This window comes from Camellia sinensis, chromosome 4, assembly GCF_055761805.1.
Source record: "Camellia sinensis isolate YWXY chromosome 4, ASM5576180v1, whole genome shotgun sequence".
Lineage (NCBI taxonomy): Eukaryota > Viridiplantae > Streptophyta > Magnoliopsida > Ericales > Theaceae > Camellia > Camellia sinensis.
The window spans coordinates 222,599,398-222,618,170 of record NC_138964.1 but is presented as its reverse complement, the minus strand read 5'-3'; the positions used below and the strand labels follow the sequence as shown (position 1 = coordinate 222,618,170).

At 36.9% G+C, this 18,773-nt stretch overlaps 1 protein-coding gene across 2 annotated transcripts; it reads left to right on the top strand.

Annotated features, from left to right (window-relative positions):
- The first annotated feature begins 3,053 nt into the window (after window positions 1-3,053).
- LOC114307659 (F-box/kelch-repeat protein At3g27150) lies at window positions 3,054-5,597 on the top strand. 2 transcript variants are annotated; one of them, XM_028253053.2, is made up of 2 exons: window positions 3,054-3,323; window positions 3,992-5,597. In XM_028253053.2, the coding sequence occupies exon 2, from the start codon at window positions 4,023-4,025 to the stop codon at window positions 5,313-5,315; it is 1,293 nt and encodes a 430-aa protein (XP_028108854.2). In that variant the 5' UTR covers window positions 3,054-3,323; window positions 3,992-4,022; the 3' UTR covers window positions 5,316-5,597. The 2 variants fall into 2 exon arrangements, with proteins under 2 accessions (XP_028108854.2, XP_028108856.2); XM_028253055.2 differs by having other exon boundaries at window positions 3,054-3,465.
- Window positions 5,598-18,773: the final 13,176 nt, after the last annotated feature.

The window sequence follows — 18,773 nt, the reverse complement described above, 5'->3', positions numbered from 1 at the left end:
GAAGTTAATAAATGCTAAGACTTTTTTAAAAAAAATCAAAAAATCAGGAAATTTAGATTGGGAGATTGGAGCCCCCACAAGGCTTGGGGTTAAAAACTCCCTTTTGCTTAATATATAGTATAGATATATAGATAGATAGATAGATATATCTTTTTATTTTTATTTTTATTTTTGTGTGGTTTCTATTCGGGTATTTTTTTTTCAATTTATTTAAGATGGAGTTGTGAGTATCTTTTTTTTTAATTTAATTTATCTGTGGTTTCCATTTGTTTTTAATTATTATTATTTAGATAAGTTATGATGTGAGTTAAATATGTGATAGACATGTGAGCTTTATTGATTTAAAGTTTATTTAGATAAACTTTAAAGATTTTTTTTTTTTAGTTTTATAGTTTTTTTTTGTTATGTGATAGTATAGATATATAAAATATAGGTAGATATCTACAACTTTAATAAAAAATATTATCTGATTTTTTGGAGAAGAGAAAATGAATGCAAGTTTTAATATTTTTTTTTGAAAATTTGTGAGAGAGATTAGGAGGGAGAGATTATTCGGGTATTTTTTTTTCAATTTATTTAAGATGGAGTTGTGGGTATCTTTTTTTTTTAATTTAATTTATCTCTGGTTTCCATTTGTTTTAAATTATTATTATTTAGATAAGTTATGATGTGAGTTAGATATGTGATAGACATGTGAGTTTTATTGATTTAAAGTTTATTTAGATAAACTTTAAAGATTTTTTTTTTAGTTTTATTGTTTTTTTTTGTTATGTTATAATATAATATATAAAATATAAGTAGATATCTACAACTTTAATAAAAAATATTATCTGATTTTTTGGAGAAGAGAAAATGATTGCAAGTTTTAATATTTTTTTTTGAAAATTTGTGAGAGAGATTAGGAGGGAGAGATTATGAAATATTTTTGTTATTAAATAAATAAATCAGTCAATAGTTTTTTTTAATCTATTTTGTAAATTAAAAATCAATAATTTTGGAAATTTGATTAATTTGTCTCATTAAGTGATTTAAAATTTTGATAGATATACATAAAAAAATACATAATTATATTATTAAATCATAATTCAAATTTAGATGTTATATCTTTTTGAGATCTATAGCTAAATTCTTATATTTTTATTTTTATTTTTGTGTGTAACTATAGTGCATTGGGAGAAATTGAAAATGGTGTTGCAATAATTATGAGAGAAGTGAAAAGAGATTGTGGGTTGGGAGAAGTCAATAAATGCTGAGGTTTTTTTTTTTTTTTAAATCAAAAAATTAGAAAATTAGGATTAGGAGATTGGAGCTCCCACAAGCCTTGGGGTTAAAAACCCCATTTTGCTTAATATATAGTATAGATAGATATAGATAGATAGCATAACACCCGTATTATGCACGGATTGTGTTTACAATTATCTATATATGTGAATTGTGATTTTTAAATGTCTTCTTTTTTTTTTCTTTTTTCTTTTTTTATTTTAAATGCCTTCTTTTTTTCTTTTTTTATATTATATTAAAGTTTAATATTTTGATAATAATCATATGCGTTAGACTTTTCAAGAAATTAAATGTCTTTTTTTTATTATATTATATTAAAGTTTAATATTTTGATAATAATCATATGTGTTGGACTTTTCAAGAAATTTTATTTATGCTTGTTCTTAATACATTAAAGTGTTATTATGAGGGATAATAATCATATGTGTTGAGACTTTTCAAGAAATTCATATGTGTTGGATTTCAAAGAATTTTTTTTATGCTTGTTCTTAATGCATTAAAGTGTTATTATGAGAGTAAGACTTGGGGTTAGGAGAAGTTAATAAATGCTAAGGTTTTTTTTTTTAAATCAAAAAATCAGGAAATTTAGATTGGGAGATTGGAGCCCCCACAAGGCTTAGGATTAAAAACCCCCTTTTACTTAATATATAGTATAGATATAGATAGATTATGAGGGTAAGACTCGGGAGTTGGAATAAATTAATAAATTCTAAGATTTTTTTTTTTAAATCAAAAAATCGGAAAATTTAGATTGGGAGATTGGAACTCCCACAAGGCTTGGGGTTAAAAACCTCTTTTTGCTTAATATATAGTATAGATGATAAAATACTTAGCAAAAGGGTCAATTTAATTAGGGTTTGAAACAAGTTATTTTAGTAATTTTTGATTTTTTACAAAAATTTGTATAAAAAAATAGAAAGAATGATATGATAACTTATAATAATTTTTTTACTTTTAACTAAAATTAAAAATTATCAAACAAAATAGTTTTGATTTTGATTGAGACCCCAATAAAATTCCACCGCCACCACCTCTACACACGCGTGAGAATTGGTCATTGAATCAAAAAAATAAAAAATAAAAAAATTGACCAATCAGTGCCCACTGAGGCGCTGGAGTCACCCAGACCGGACCATTTTCTATTTAAGGAGTGAGTGCTCTACTTTCTAATGCAATTTTTTTACTTGTATACCAAGTGAAAACTTTCTCCGGAAGGTGGAAAAGAATTCGAGGCACTTTCTCATGAACATTATATTCATAATCAAAAAAAAAAAAAAAAATTGTTGTTGAAATCGAAACTTTTCGCCCCATTCAACGAAAAATAGACAGGAAATGTAGGGTGGTCATGGGCTGATTGTCCATTCAACTCGCCCAATTCAATCTCATATTTTAAAGGTTTTAACATAAACTTAGTTACACAAAATACAATTATTTTGACTTGTTTTCATTTAAATATATTTTTTCTTATTTTTTATGCTGGAAAAAAAAATAAAAAATAAAAAACTTTCCACGTTCTTCCCATCTTATCCTCCACCCCTTCATGAGTGCATTGCATGCGGAAGGAAACAGAGTCAGTCTTCCAGCCTCTCTGTGCATGTATATACAGAATGGTTTTTTTTTTTTAAATGAGTTAAAATCAACTTTTAACTCATTTTGAATTATATCATCTCTTATATTTTGTATATATTTTTCAAAAAAAGATCTTAAAAAATTTAAAAAGTTACCTAAAACACCCCATTATATATACACATTATTCTCTCTCTTCACTCTCTCTCTAACCTCCATTTCCGGAAATCGACATGCTGTTGCTGTTGGCATTGTTGTGTTTTATAATCTCGGCATATTTTAATCGCTATTTGCCCACTAATTTATGCATAAATCCCCAGCAAATGGGGGGCTGCAAAGAACCCTTTGAATGCAGTATACTCTCTCTCTCTCTCTCTACCCTAACTAACCCTTCAAAACCCTAGACACTTGTCTCTCAACTCATTTTTATTTCGGTTTCGTTGTTGCTTCTACAACCCTTATTCTTGACTTCTCTGGTATGCCCCTTTTGTCTAAATACATATATGTCTTCATTCTTTATCTGTTGAATCTTGATCAAGCCATGACATAAAAAAGTTGTATTTTGGGGGGGCCTCAGGTTTCAATTTCTTTCTTCTGGGTTCTTGTTTTCTGTCTAAGGTTTGTTTGCAAATCCACTCATCTTTTATATTGATGGTCTAAAGACATTAAAAAAATATGGTATTTTGGCGTCGGTTGGTTATCTGGGTTTCCTAATTTTTTTTAATCAACCTATTTCATATAAATTATCTCCTGGTCTTTGATTCTTATCTTCCTATCATTGCAAGTATATTCACTCTCATCTCTTGAATGTTGACTAGCTCAGGACATAAAAAGCTGTTATTTACCAGCAATCTGTCATCTTTTGAAGGTCTATATATGTATGTCAAACCTGTGCAAGGAAAACAAAAACAAAAACAAAACAAAAGAGGAGAAGAAGAGAAGTTTTTTTTGGGGTCAATTTCTCATCTGACTAAGCAATTTTTCTTTCTATGATTTCTCAATTAACCTTTTTTCATTTTGGTGGTGTGTTTTGCTATACTTTCTTATTCAAGGTTTCTAATTTTCTTGCATATTTGGTAATTATTGTATGCTGTTTATTGGATTGTAAGTGGTGCTTTTTGTGGGTTATTTTGTGAGTATGCAGAGGATTTGAAGAATTTGAAGGTGTTTGATCAATGTTCACGGGAAAAGAGAGAGAAAAAGAGGAACGAAGCAAGGGTTTCAATGAATGTTGCTATTCTACGAGTAACAATGGTGGGCTTAATAGGAACTATAGTAATGGAAATTGGGTCAGTCCCGGTAGTCCTCAACCAGAAAAGATGAGAATCTGCGAGACAAGTAGCGGATTAAGCCAGAAGTGGCTCGGACTTTCCACCAGTGATGATGTTTCATCTGGTGTAGAACCTCAGGATGCAGATTACTGTTACATTCCCTCACTTGATTATGAACTAGAGGGTCTGATATTGGCTAGGGTCCCCAGATCAGAGTATTGGAAGCTATGCTTTGTGAACAAGAGGTACTTAACTCTGATGAAGAGTGGAGATCTATTTCATATCAGGCGAAAGAATGGAATCAAGGAATCGTCTGTTTTCATGTCCGGTATTGGGGAAAGTAGCTGGTGGGCATTTGATCGCGAATTCAAGTCTCAGCAAAAGCTCCCAAATTTGCAAACTGACATCTGTTTTGCATCCGGTGATAAAGAATCATTTTGTGCAGGTACCCATCTGCTTGTTTCAGGCAATGAGTACGAAGGACCTGTCATTTGGAGATACGAATTGGCAATGAACAAATGGTTCAAGGGTCCTTCTATGATCACCCCAAGGTGTTTGTTCGCATCTGCCACGTGTGGTACATTCGCTTTTGTAGCTGGTGGGGTTGGAAAAGATTCCAATAGTCTAGATTGTGTGGTCTTTGATACTGCTGAGAAATATGATCCAGAGAGAAAAATTTGGGAATCCCTTCCCAGGATGAAAATGAAGCGAAAGCTTTGCTCGGGGTGTTACATGGACAATAAGTTCTATGTCATCGGAGGCCAAAATGAAGACGGTGAACTCACGTGTGGGGAATTTCTTGATGAGGGTACAAATAGATGGGAATTGATACCGGACATGTTAAAGGATGATCCGGTTTTGAGTTGTCACTCTCCGCCTCTTGTTGCTGTGGTCAATAACGAGCTTTATGCGCTTGAAGCTTCTTCCAACAAACTCAAAGTGTATGTGAAGAGCAGCAATACCTGGAGGCAGTTGGGGTTGGCACCGGTGAGGGCGGATTCAAGTAGAGGTTGGGGTGTTGCATTCAAGTCTTTGGGTGATGAGTTGCTTGTAATTGGTGCCTCCTCAGGCAATTGTGTGGCTGTTTACACTTGCTGCCCTGATCCTGATGCCTATGAATTGCGATGGAGGCTGGTTAACAGTGACAGGAATAGGCTTAGTCAGTTCATTCTTAATTGTTCTGTCATGGTAGCTTGAGGGCACAACTCTTGATCCTCTTATGTACCAAAGAAAAAAAAAATTTGAAGTGTCTGAATAAAAACCCAAATTCATAAAGTAGAGAGTCAGTGTAACCAAAATTGATGAACTAGAAAAGCTTTATGAATTGTTTGTTGTATAACTTGTATTGTGGTTTGTAATTATTTTGCTCAATAGCTGTTACATATCATCGGCAGCATATTGTAGTGGATACAATGTGTTTGATATATATGGATAATGTTTGTTGTGTGAATTCATGTAAAAGATGGTTTTTTCATCTCACTTTGGGGTTTTCTTTGATGTTTTCTGCTCTACTCGTGTGTTTACTTGAATCTTAATTCTGTTATCAAATGTTGTCTACAGATCCGAATGCCACTACTATTTTTGTTTTTTAAACAATTAATAGGAGAGAAATGGAATGTTGAATTACAATAACAACTAGGGGAAAAGGAAAAGTCGTATCACTAATATTTAGGCATTACTTCTTCCACTGATTCAACTCTTAAGTCAATTCTTAGTGGTTGTCACGGATGTGTTAAATAAGCATATTTTTTGATTTTTTGACTTAAAAAAGTGAAAAAAAATAATATATATATTTAGGATTAGTTTGGAAAGTGGGTTGGCTTTTTAATTTTTTTATTATTATTTTAGACTGGGATTAAAAAATCTCGTTTGAGAAGGACTTTTGGTTTTTTTGATTTTTTTGTGAGAAAAAAAATGTAATGATTATGGATTGAATGTGATGTTTTGTTTTTTGTGACTAAAAATCTTATTTTGTTTTTTGTGGTTATTTTAGCCAAAAAAAGCCCAAGGTTTGGCTTCCCAAATGAAGCCTTAGGATAACTTTTGACTTTTTACGACAAGATGTGTAATAAAATATTATAGTAAAATCAAAATAACCTTTTGTGGACTTGCTTTTTTTCCGCACTCCCGCCTTTCGGAAAGGTTTGAAAAGAAAGACCTCACAGTTCGGACTCCCTCGGTTCTGAATCTAATATCACAAGTGCAATGTAAAACTGATAAATACCAAATGATATGTTTGATTGGGTAGATTAGAGTATGGGATTGGGATTATTAATACGTGGGCCCAATTATCCTATGTTTGTTTTAACATTTTGGTTTACGATTATTAATCCAATGGATAATTAATCCAACAAATTTGTAGGATTATTAGTAATGGGGTAGGGGTGGGATTATTAATCCCATGGATATTAATCCAATTGGATAATGAATACCACACTAATTTAATAGGATTATTAATACTTCACTATTAATCTTGTAAATCAAACATGACCAAAGAGTCCAAAATCGGTAAATCTTTTTGAAAAATCAATTTTAAATCAAATAATGTCAAAATTAGACTGCTTTGCCAAATTACAGAGTCCCCACCTAAATATTTTATTTTGGAAAAATTTAGGAAACCCTGACACGTGCCGAAGGTCACGTGTCCGTCATCACCAAAATTACCTCGGTTCGGGAACTTAGGTATGATAAGGGAAGGTCCTGAAATGAGTATCCCGGCTTGCCTGATCAAAGATCGGCCTTTACTAATCATGATATGAAATTTTATGAACATTATGCGTTCTTATTCTGGTTATTAAACTAGCTTTGTTATGTGACGCGCACAAGCAAGTATAGACTAGTTTGCTCAATTTTGAACAATTCAACTCATGATTGTTTGCGAAAATGGTTTAAATTTGCCACCTCAAGTGGGCTTAAAGATGCAGATTTGCCACCAAACATAATGGGCTTAAAATATGATTTGCCACTCAACAAAGTAGGCTTAAAACACGCATTTGTTGAATTGTTTTAATTCAAACAACAAGTCTTCATCCACAAGCATTCATGCAGTTAATCATCTAAGTACATAGCCTCATGGCAAGCATGCTAAACCTGACAACAGGGAAATGACACTCATGTAAGTATGCTAAAACATAAAGACTCACCGAGTACTGCAAGCCAAAACAAAAACTAGTTAGAAATATGCATGATCCTAACTATACAAAATGCCTAATGCAACGTATGCAAAAAATGCAATTAATAGGCTCGGCTACTAATATGACATATGAACTAATTTGATAACATGCGGTTAAACACATATTCAAAGAAGTATTTGAAATTACAATGCAGTTTGAATGATGCCCCGAGCCTCGGTGCATGCAAGACAAGATTAATGGATACAAGCATGCGATATGCTAATTAAAACATGACCCTAATCTAACCATCGAAAGTGATTAAATAAAATTGAGAAAGACGTGAGGTTGGAAGACATACACACACGCACGCACACTTATTACAACATTACACCCTCGCGAAGGAGGGTCCGAATGAATAAGCTAACTAACTAGCTATGATAATTAAGCTAACTAATTATTACAAACCGAAACTAATTAACTATTCTAGTTAACTAATTATTACAAACCGAAATTGAATAACTAGTTAAATTAACTAATTATTCAATACTTAATTAGCTACAACTAATTAATTACAACGCATGTTTGATCTAATACTAATTAAACTAACTAGCTAATCCTGGGAAGCGAGGAATGCATGCATGCTTTTCACCTGAAAAAGCCACTACTTTGCTGTTGTAAGCCTCTGTTTGCACATTTGAGCACTAAAAATTCTGCCAACTTCCAGAACACTTCTGCTCTACCTCAGGAACACACTGGAAAAAATCATTGATGGCTGACAAGAGAGACAAGAGGTCGGTCGGCCACTGTTGGTTCACACTTCCTTGCCGCAATAGAGAGCAAAACAGAGCAAAACAATGTATTCTCACAGGTTGTCTGTATTATTTACCCTCCTTATCATCACACAAACTCAAAGGAGAGAAACTCTTGGCCCTCAAACCATCAATCAAGCAATTTCCATGCATGATGGCTAAGGGACCAAGTTTCTACAAGTTCAATAAATGCACAAACAAGACCAAAATGACCACCACCCTATCATGCATGATCAAGGGTAATGGTGACCTAGGAAAATGACACATTTCATCACTTTGAGTATGAAATGTCCCATTTTCCTTGTGTTCAAATTAACGTCCGATTTGAACACATGCAATACAACACAAAGAATGCTTATCTTGCACACTTTTACTTGCCAATTTTGTTTACTCATTTTAATTACCAAACCATTCATTAGTCAATCAGTCCATTGGTGAGTGTCTTCTAAAGTGAAAGACGTGTCAACCAAGGGGTAGTTCAAGGCATGAGGGAAGCTTCATGCCGTTGATAATGAACTCGCAAAGGAAGATTAAACCATTAAGCATAAGTCTTGACCTCAAGCTTAAACAACCCTAAAGTTGAAACAACCCTCAAAGCAAATGAAAAAGTGAAGAAATGAGGGAGGTTGCAGAGATTGTATGTGCTGAAATTGAGTGATAAAAGCACTAAAAACATGCAACTAACTCACACCAATGCTAGTTAAAGCCTTAAAACACTAAACTAGTGAAGGAATTAACATTACAACTATGCCATGCAAGGCTCAAATGAAACAAATGACCAAAAACAGAGGCAAAACAACCCTAATTATGGTCAAAAACATGCTAGAATTATGCTAACAAAAGCTAAAAAAATAAGCTTAGACAAAGAGCATGTTAAGCTAGTAAACAAAACAGAAGGAGGAGAGGCTACCCCCTCCGTTTTTAGACTCAAAAACATGATTTTAGCCACTGAAATAACTCTAAAGTTCAGTGTTTAAAAGCTTTGAAAAAGATGATACAAGGGTGGGAAACATAAGGGCAAAGGCCTCCACAACAAAGTACAAAGAAGGGCTATCAACCCCTCAACCTTTAATAGCCTTAGGACCCAGGCTTCAGCCCAAAAACAGTGAGTTTTTATAGCCCAAAATCAGTTAGAAAACATGGTGGAATGAAGACAAAGGTAGCTAAAACAATAAGCTAATATATGGGGTTATACTACAACTATGCAAAACAAGACTCAAACAAACTAACTAGCCCAAAACAGAGCTAAAACAGGTTATTTCAGAAGCTAAGATATGCTGGACTTGAGCTAAGTTAAGCTAGAAAAGCATGCTAACATGTGAAGCTAATTAAGCATGTAAACAAGACACAATCAGGGGTGACTAACCCCTCCAAATTTGGACCTCAAAATAAATTTTTTGCCACTGAAAAATCTCTGAAATTTAGTGGTTAGAAGGCCCAAAAAAGTTGGTTTGAAAGATGATAAACAAAGGCTCAAAAGCTATACAAGCAAAGAGACAAGAAGGGTGAACAACCCCTTAACTGAAAATGGCCTCAAACCACCATTTTTAGGTCATAAAAATAGAGCTTTTTACAGTTCAAAGTTAGGCCAAAAATAGTTCAAAAACAATAGAAAAAGATGGTGAAACAAGTAAGTAAAACAAGCTATCTAAGCAAGAGTTATACCTCTTGAAGGCAAAGCACAATTTAGGCAACAAAGCAAGCCAAGACCACCTTGTAGAGCTCAAAAAGAGTCCCAAGTAACCTCAGCCCAAAGATAAGCAAATTTGATTAAGGATTGATAGGCAAACTTGAAGTGTATCAACACTTGTATGCACAAAAGTTCAAAAGAGAGAGAAAATTCTAGAGAGAGAAAATTATAGAGAGAGAGAGAGAGACTCCCCAAATTTTTCTAACCTTGAAAATAATAGAGAAGGTCCTCTATATATAAAAATATATGAGCCTTGGTCGAAAATATCTCAAAATGGACAGCTGGAACATTGTGAAAACAGTTGAAGGAAAAATATCTGCACAAAAACTGCCTTTTGACACCAGTGGCCGACAAAAGGCACCCTTGGATGACACATGGCGGACAAAAACCATTCATGGCCGACACATGGCTGTCAAAGCCCATCCATGGCCAACAAACTCCACAAGTGGTCGGTCAGAAAAATCGGCTATTCAGGTCCAACTTCAAATAGGCATATCTCCTTCCTCTGGACTCCTTTGTAGGTCATTCTTAAATCTAAATTGAAGCCCCAGAAGTCTTATTTCCAATGGTGGTAGCCTCACATCAAAATTATATGTGTGCAAAAAGATATGCCTATTTTAGTGAAGGTTTCTCAGTTTTGGTCCTAACTGGATGGATGCTTACCTTTTCCTCAACTAGTTTTCTTCCATTCTCCCCTATTTTCTTCAACTCCAAAACCCTAAATAAGGTGTTTTGAAAGATTTTTCAAAGATTTCACCTCTCTTTCATTTATTTCCACTTTGTCTTTGCTTGGTTTATCGAAGAGCGCAACATTTAACGAAACGTGAGTCTCGGAACATCATAGAAACTTTTTTCAAAAATATTTTGAAAGAGAGGGTTTTAAGATCTAAAAATCATTTTGGTCAAAAGGTTTTGGTCCAAAATGAGGTGTAAGGTTGGGATTTGGAGCTCTTCTTGCCGAAGAAATCGAAAATTTGCACAACATTGCCTTCAGCATCAAATGATCAACCTGAGGCCCCCAAGTCTTAAGGGCGGTCAAAAATGGGGTGTCTACAGTTGCCCCTCTTTGACAACGCTCGAAGTTATGAAATGACATGAGTGAATGTCAAAGGCCAGAGACAACTCATTTTGACAAGGCCGTAAGTCTTGGGCAAACAAGCAAACAAACAAACAAAATGCAGATGCAGTTAGTTGAACCCAAGGGTTACCTACGTATCCCGTTGCAAGGAATCAAACCAGCGTAGTTCAGGGGAAAAATGCAAAATGATACACAATATAACAAAACAATGTAAAGGATATACAATGCAATGCAATAACATAATCAAACCACGAGTAGTGCTAAACCACACAAATATCATAAAGGAATGGAGATGCAACATCAAACTACATTTAACACAGAAAAGGTAATGGAACCCTCAAACCACAATTCCTGCGAAATAGGCGTATGCACATGCAGAACTATGTGTTTCACAGAAAGAATACAAGTAATTGGATGGGATGATATAAGTGAGGAATGATTTGCTGCGGAAAGATCGTGATCCTAAATACTGAATGCAACAAGACAAAGCACGATGCAATGGATACAGTGAATAAGGCGTAAGCCAAACCACGTTTTACCTAGAAAAGGCATGGACACAAACCAAACCATGTCTAACATAGAAAATGTATCAAAACCCTTAGATCACAATTCTTGCAGAATAGGCGTATACACATGTAGAGCAATGTTTTAACGTGAAAAGGTATGGGCACATGCCAAGCCAAGCTTAACATGGAAAGGATACAGATAATAAAATGGTATGATGTAATAGATGTATGCAATAAATTCTATATGCAATAGAAGTGATAAATGTGATGCAATAGCTAGTACATACGATGTAATAGCTAGGAAGTGAAAGTACCTTACAGAGGTAATTGGTGATGACTCACCTTATGCTGTTGGAGATCTTCCGCTTTTTTTTTTTTTTTTTTTTGGTTGAACCATAGGTACTACTTTTCTCCCTAGCTATGTTCACAACTTTCCTTATTCTCCAACAGGGTGACAGACTAGATTGGGTCAGTATCCAAAATTGAGGCACATACAAGCTACCTCAACCTCTGGGGCTGCCATACAGATTTCAAGCTGAGGATACACCTCTGGGTATTTAAACCAGACTTTAGTCTCAGAAATTCTGAACCTTTGTGTTCTAGGCCTTGGCCACTCGAACTCTAATTTCTACCATCTCGGTTAATCTCCTAGGATCTCATCGCAAACACAGGTAGGTGGCTATACCAGACTACTAGAAGTCGTTCGGGCACGATAAATACCAAAGAAATTGCACCTTTAGAGGATTTAAGGTCTCCTAGACCAGTGAGTGCACAATACAGTACGATGCAGAGTGAATGCACAAAACAGTGCTATACAAGTGCACAAGACAGTGCGAGGCAGAGTGAATGCACAAGACAAATGTGAATGCACAAGACAGTGCGACGCAATGTGAAATGCACAAGACAGTGCTATGCAATGCACAAGATAGTGTGATGTAATGTACAAGACAGTGCGAATGTGAATTGAAATGCACAAAATAGTGTGATGTAAAGTGAAATGCACAAAATAGTGCGATGCAAGTGCACAAGACAGTGCGATATAATTCGAAATGCACAAGATAGTGCTATGCAGGTGCATAAGATAGTACGATATAAAGTGAAATGCACAAACATAGTGCAAGTAAGATGCACAAAATAGTCTGATGAAATGCACAAACATAGTGCAAGTAAGATGCACAAAATAGTACGATGTGAAAGTGCACAAAATAGTGCGATGTGAAAGTGCACAAAATAGTGCGATGAAATGCACAAACAGTGCGAGTGTGATACAAAGTGCACAAAATAGTGCGATGCGCAAGAAAGCGTGAGTGAGTTAAAATGCACAAGACAGTGCGATGTGCAAGAAAGCGCAAGTGAGTTGAAATGCACAAGAAAGTGCGATACGCAAGAAAGCGCGAGTGTATTCAAATACACAAGAAGGTGCGAGTGTAAATTGCACAGGAAAGTGCGATGCGCAAGAAAGCGCAAGTGTATTCAAATGCACAAGAAAGTGCGATGCACAAAAAAGTGCGATACACAAGAAAATACGAGTGTAGATTTGTGTGAGAGATGCACATAATGAAATTATTATGCGATAGATACACAGAATGAACAAATGAACAAGGCTTATAAATCAATACAGTGATAATGCATGTTCCATGCAAGATAAACAACCGATGCATGATACTAATTGAAAGCATGTTTCTACGCAAGAGATGAGCATATTTTATGCACTATTGAAAGCATGTTCTATGCAAGAGACGAGCATATTCTATGCAATATTGAAAGCATGTTTTATGCATGAAACGAGCATATTCTATGCAATATTGAAAGCATGTTCTATGCATGAAACGAGCATATTCTATGCAATAATGAAAGTATGTTCTATGCATGAATCATGAATGACGCAGGGCATGCATGCAACATAAGTGTATATGAAAGTGCACATTCTATGCAATAGAAGAGAATTGAATATGTATTTTGATGCCTCCGATTTACCTCTCAGAGGACTTTACAACATGCTCAACTCAAAAAGGATACATCCTGCTCATATTGGCGAAGGGTAATCTGCATGCCGTTTTGATCACCATTCTGACTTAAAGTAGGCTTGAACTCGGGGTTAAGGTACACTCATACTCCAGAGAAATGGCGAGGCCTGAGAAGGTGCACCTGGAATGCAGTCTTGGAATTTGCTGAAGTTGAAACACACTAAGATGTTCCAAATTTTTCCTCTTTTCTTTTGCTTTGCAGTCCGAAACCTATATAGCTTCAGATAAGGCATGGTTTGATTGTTCTCTCTTGATCGGGGGTGGACCTTGCACTTTATGAAATAAAGAATTCTGTTTTGCACATATGTTGAGAATGGAATGGCACTCTGAGCACAAAACGATTTTTTTTTTTTTTTTTTTGCAATTGATAAATGAGTTCTTAACCAGGTATTGAGCCTACGACTGACCACAGTCAAAATGACTCAACAAAAGGAAAGCAAAGTAAAATAACACATCTATTGATACTTAAAACGACTCAAACAAGAATCGAAACAAACAAAACCAACAAACACAACACTCGGGTATGTTCCAATGACGAGAGACCTCTCGGTTTATAGGGAGCCTACTCCTCCAGGTATTGTTTCCTACCCTTTCTTATTTGTGATTCTCACAGCACTTTGGCACTCAATCTCTTTTTCTCTGAAAAACCTTTTTCTCACTTTTTCTCTCAGCGCATATCTCTCTATTCTTTAATCTCTCTTATTTTTAATCCTTTCCCTGAGTGGTTGATGGATAAGCAGGAAGTTATGGGCTCTTGCCCTTGGTATTCTGCTAAATTCTCCTTCTTTCGCTCACAACTAGTGAGCTTTTCCCACAGAGAGGTTGTGACGTGACTGGATGTACAGCAGATCTGTAATTGACATCGGTTGACGTTGCCTTTGGCTTAGCTTGACCAAGATGAATTACAGCATGTCCCACCGGCCAGGTATACAATTGATTGGTCTCACACATTGTATTTTCTACGTCCCCATTCTGGGTCAGAAGCTAATTTGAGCGTGATCATCCAGATGAAGGAACCGAATATCCAACTTCATTTTCAATTCGTGCTTCGCACTTGGCTTGATACCTCACTGTTTGGAGGATGAGAAAGCTTTCGGCCCTCTACTGTTAGCTTCAGTTGTGCCCTTTCTGGCGAGTCCGCTGATAATGACCTTTCTGGGAAAAAGACAGAAAACCTGACTCAACTGTGCCCCTAGTTCATCACTTTAACCATTTTTTTTGTTTTTGGCTTTCTGCTAAAACAATTTTGACCAACATGAGAGTTTGATTAACAGGCTTATTCGACTTTTTGATTTGAAATCATGCAAGTCAGGTTGTGAGCACTGAAAATTTTCCCTTCTTTGGGTCCAAGAAATGGTCTAGTTTTGGAAAAATAAAATAATTTTTGAGAAAATTAGTCAGCCTCATTAAAAATCCTCAAAACTGTTTTTGCAAATGACCACTGCTCAACCAACATAGAATTAACTCTTGAGATGCACAACCTTGGATCTGAACTTGATTTGTCTTTGTAGACACCCCATTTTTGACCGTCCTTAAGACTTGGACGTCATCGTTTGAACACTCGGTGATCATCCTTGTTCGTGTTCGTCTTGAGTTCCCGGAGGTCTCGGCTACGCGCCCTACCTCAGGATCTCTCGACTCGACTGTTTTGTGTCTGGTTTTGCACCAAACACCTATTGTTTTGCTTCTGAGGGTGGAAAGTAGCTTGTAGGCCATCCCCACACCTCACCGGCCATGGCTTGAGGCCACCGGCCTTGTTTCCTTGCCACCGGCCATTGGTGATGGCCGGTCGGCACTATTGATGGTCGGTCGGCATTGTGTTTGGTCGGCCGGCCACTGTTTCTGATCAATCGGCCACTTTTCCTGGCCGAGACCTTTTCTTGAGGGAGCTTGACCCTTTTGAACCTTTTTTTAGCTTCTTGAGGAAGCTTGAACCTTTTTAGCTTCTCCAAGAAGCTTGAACCTTTTGACCCTTTTGCCTAGCTTCTCCAAGAAGCTTGACCTTTTTTTGCTTCTCCAAGAAGCTTGAACCTCTTGACCCTTTTGCCTAGCTTCTCCAAGAAGCTTGGCCCTTTTGGTCAAAGCTTCTAAGAGAAGCTTTGCCCCTTTGGTTTCTCTATAAAAAGAGAACCTCTCCTCCCCTTTAGGGGGTTAGAAAAATCAGATATATATGATATATATATCACTCCCTCTCTATATCTCCCTCTCTCTCTACATTTGTGTGGGTTAGAGGGTCCAAAAGGGGCTTGTTCTTGGCCTATTGCACACCACTTCATAGCCACACACTTCCATCATCACTTGGAGGTTCTTGGAGCTTGTTTTCAGAGGTTGAGGACTGGTTTTTGAGACCTAAAGGCTGCTGGTTCTTGCTGGTCTTCGAAGGTAACTTCTTACCCTCTTTATTCCCTGTTTTTGCACACCCTTTTAGCCTGTCTTTCTTGCGGATTTGGGCTTTGTGTATAACATAAAAAAAAGTTCTGTTTTTTTGTGTTTAAGATACTTCATTAAGACCACTTTTGTGTTTGGGGTCGTTTACCCCCTCTTAGGCCTTGTTTGGCCCCATTTTGTGCTATTTTTGGTGAGTTTCGGGACCACCTTGTTTGGGCCTCCTCACCACTAAAATCTTGAGGGATTTCAGTGGTGAGGATGGTGTTTTAAGGTCCTAGGAAGGAGAGGGTCATCCCCTCTCCTTGTTGTCTTCAAAAAGTGTCATTTTAGCCTCATGTGTGAGCACCATTTTTAAGTTCATGTTGGCCATGTCTTAAGTGTTATTTGTGCCTATTTTTCCATGATATAGCATTGTTTTCACTTGGTTTAGACACACCATGCTTGCTTTGCATACTTGTCTTGTAATGCCATGAAATTGCCTTAACATGTATCTAGCATTTAGACCACTATGCTTACTTGTTTTGGCTTAGCTTTGTGAAGCTTTCATGCATGTTTTAGTGTGCTTGAGGTCTGTTTTGGGTCATTCGGGTCATCCATACTTTGCTTTGTATAGCTACCATGTAACCCCCCTCGGCTTGCCTTGAGTTTTAGACCATCGTTGCATGCTTAGCTTGAAATGTTTACTTGGTTTTGCACCTTCTATAACATGATTTCAGAGCTTTCTATGCATGCCATGTATCCATGTTTATCCTCTTTTAAGTGCGCTTCGAAGTTGCTCTTTTGGTGCCTAAGTGTTGGACCTTGTGTGCATGCATGCTTGTATGTGTTTTGGCCCTCATTTCCATGACATTTGGCCGCTGTTTTGGACCTAGTAGAGAGCTGTCCAAATTAGTTTAAGACCATCCCTTTGGCATGTTGTTGCATGCTATACATGTTTGTATGTTTAGGTACTTAGCCTATTTACATGTTGCATGTTTAAGTGTCATCGCATTTGGCATGCTTCTTGTATTAAGTTGTTTTGCATATTTACATGTGTTATGCCTTTCATGTTATTGCATGTGTGTCATTAACATTGATGTTATATGCCTTGCATGCTTACTTGTTTAGTTCATGTGCCTATTGCACATGGTTTTGTTGTTTGCATGATCGTGTTGCACACTTAGCTCACATGCCTAGGTTGCATTTCATTGAGCATGCATCCCTTGCCTCTTGATCAACCATGATAGGGGTTGGGGCCCTTTGGTGTGTTTTGTGCTTGCATTTCATTTGATATCGAAGTTGCACATTTGGCTCTTGGGCCATCATGCATTGAAATGCGTGATTGATGGCCCGATGGTCGAGGGCCATGCTCCCTTGAGTCCCTTGCATGATAGGGAGTGTGGTTGGTGCATACATTTGCTTGAAATATATTGCCATGCCTTGTCTGCCCTCTGCTGCTGTCAAACAGGTTTCAGCAGGAAGAATTGGCCGGCCGGCAGTGTTGGGTGCCGATCAGCAAAACAGGTTTGGCCGAGAGCATAATGTTTAGCCGATGACCATTCTAAATGGCCGGTGATGATCTCACTCAGCCGATAGTGGCCCACAACACTCAGAGAAGCAACCTTGGAAGTTGTGCAATTTTCAGAGAAACAGAACAGTCAAAGTAGAGGCAAACTTGTGCATGGCAGTGACTTTCCGAGCGGAGCCGAGCGCTCATTGCATTGGGCCCTCTTCCCGAGGCCATTTACTACTTTCATTAGATTGGTTAATTTGTTAATTAATTAATTGGTCTATAATAATTAATTAGCTTGTAGGTTAATTAATTTGTATTATTCTTTTGGTCCCTCCGAGCGAGGGCGAATTTGTAATAAGTGTGGGTGCGTGTGTGCATGTCTTCCAACCCCACGTCTTTCTGCCCTTTTATTTACCAGCTTTCGATGGTTAGTCTAGGGCATGTTTCAATTAGCATACAGTATGATAGCATGTTTGCATCCATACATTTGTCTTGCATGCACCGGGCTCGGCGCATCATACTAACTGCATTGTATTTCAATTCCAAGTTGGATACGTGTTAGTTGTAGCATCATCATATGCCATGTTTAGATTAGCCGAGCCTATTCTAGCTGCATTTTGCCTTTGTTGCATTAGCCATCTTAACATGAACTAGGATCATGCATATGATTACTAACTAGTTCCTGTTTTGGCTCGGAGTACTAGGTAAGCATTTATGCTTTAGCATACCGCATGCGTGTGAGTATTGCCATAACAGCATGATTACCATGAGGCTAGCTGCTTATGTGATATAACTGCTTGAATGCCTGTGGATAGAGGTTGAATTACCTAAAATTGGAATAATGCATTAAAACAGTGAGTTTTAAGCCCACTGGATAGTGGCAAGAACCATCTTTTCTAAAGCCCATTTGAGGGTGGCAAAACCTGCATTTTAGCCTACTTGCGAGTAGCAAACCATTTTCAAAACAAACATGTAATGTTTTGTTCCAATTTAGGCGATTTGGTCTATACTTGTTTGTTGCGCGCATAACATAGTAATTCTAGGCTAATAACCGGAATAAGAACGCATAATGTTTTCAAAACTCAATATCACGGTTAGTAGAGGCCGATCTTTGATCGGGCGAGCGGGGGTGCTCACGAAGTGACCTTCCCCAATCGTACCCAAGTTCCCGAGCCGAGGCAACTTTGGTGATGACGGACACGTGGCCTTTGGCACCGAGTCAGAGTTTCCTAAATTCCCCCAAAATAAAATATTTAGGTGGCGACTCTGTATCTGGCAAAGCAGTCCATGTTTGGCACTTCTTTCAAAAAATCTGTTTTCTCAAAACGATTTGCCAGATTTGGACTCTTTGGTTCAGATTAAGAACCGTGACACGAATCGAGTCCGAACTGTATCGAGGCCCACGGGCGCGTCTACAGTCTTGCAGCTGAATCTTCTAACAGAATAGGACAATCAATTTTGAACGAAGACGAGTCAATTTGCGCATGGATAAGATAACCGAGTTGAACAAGGATGAGCCAATCAACATGGACGAGACTAGCAAGATAAAAAT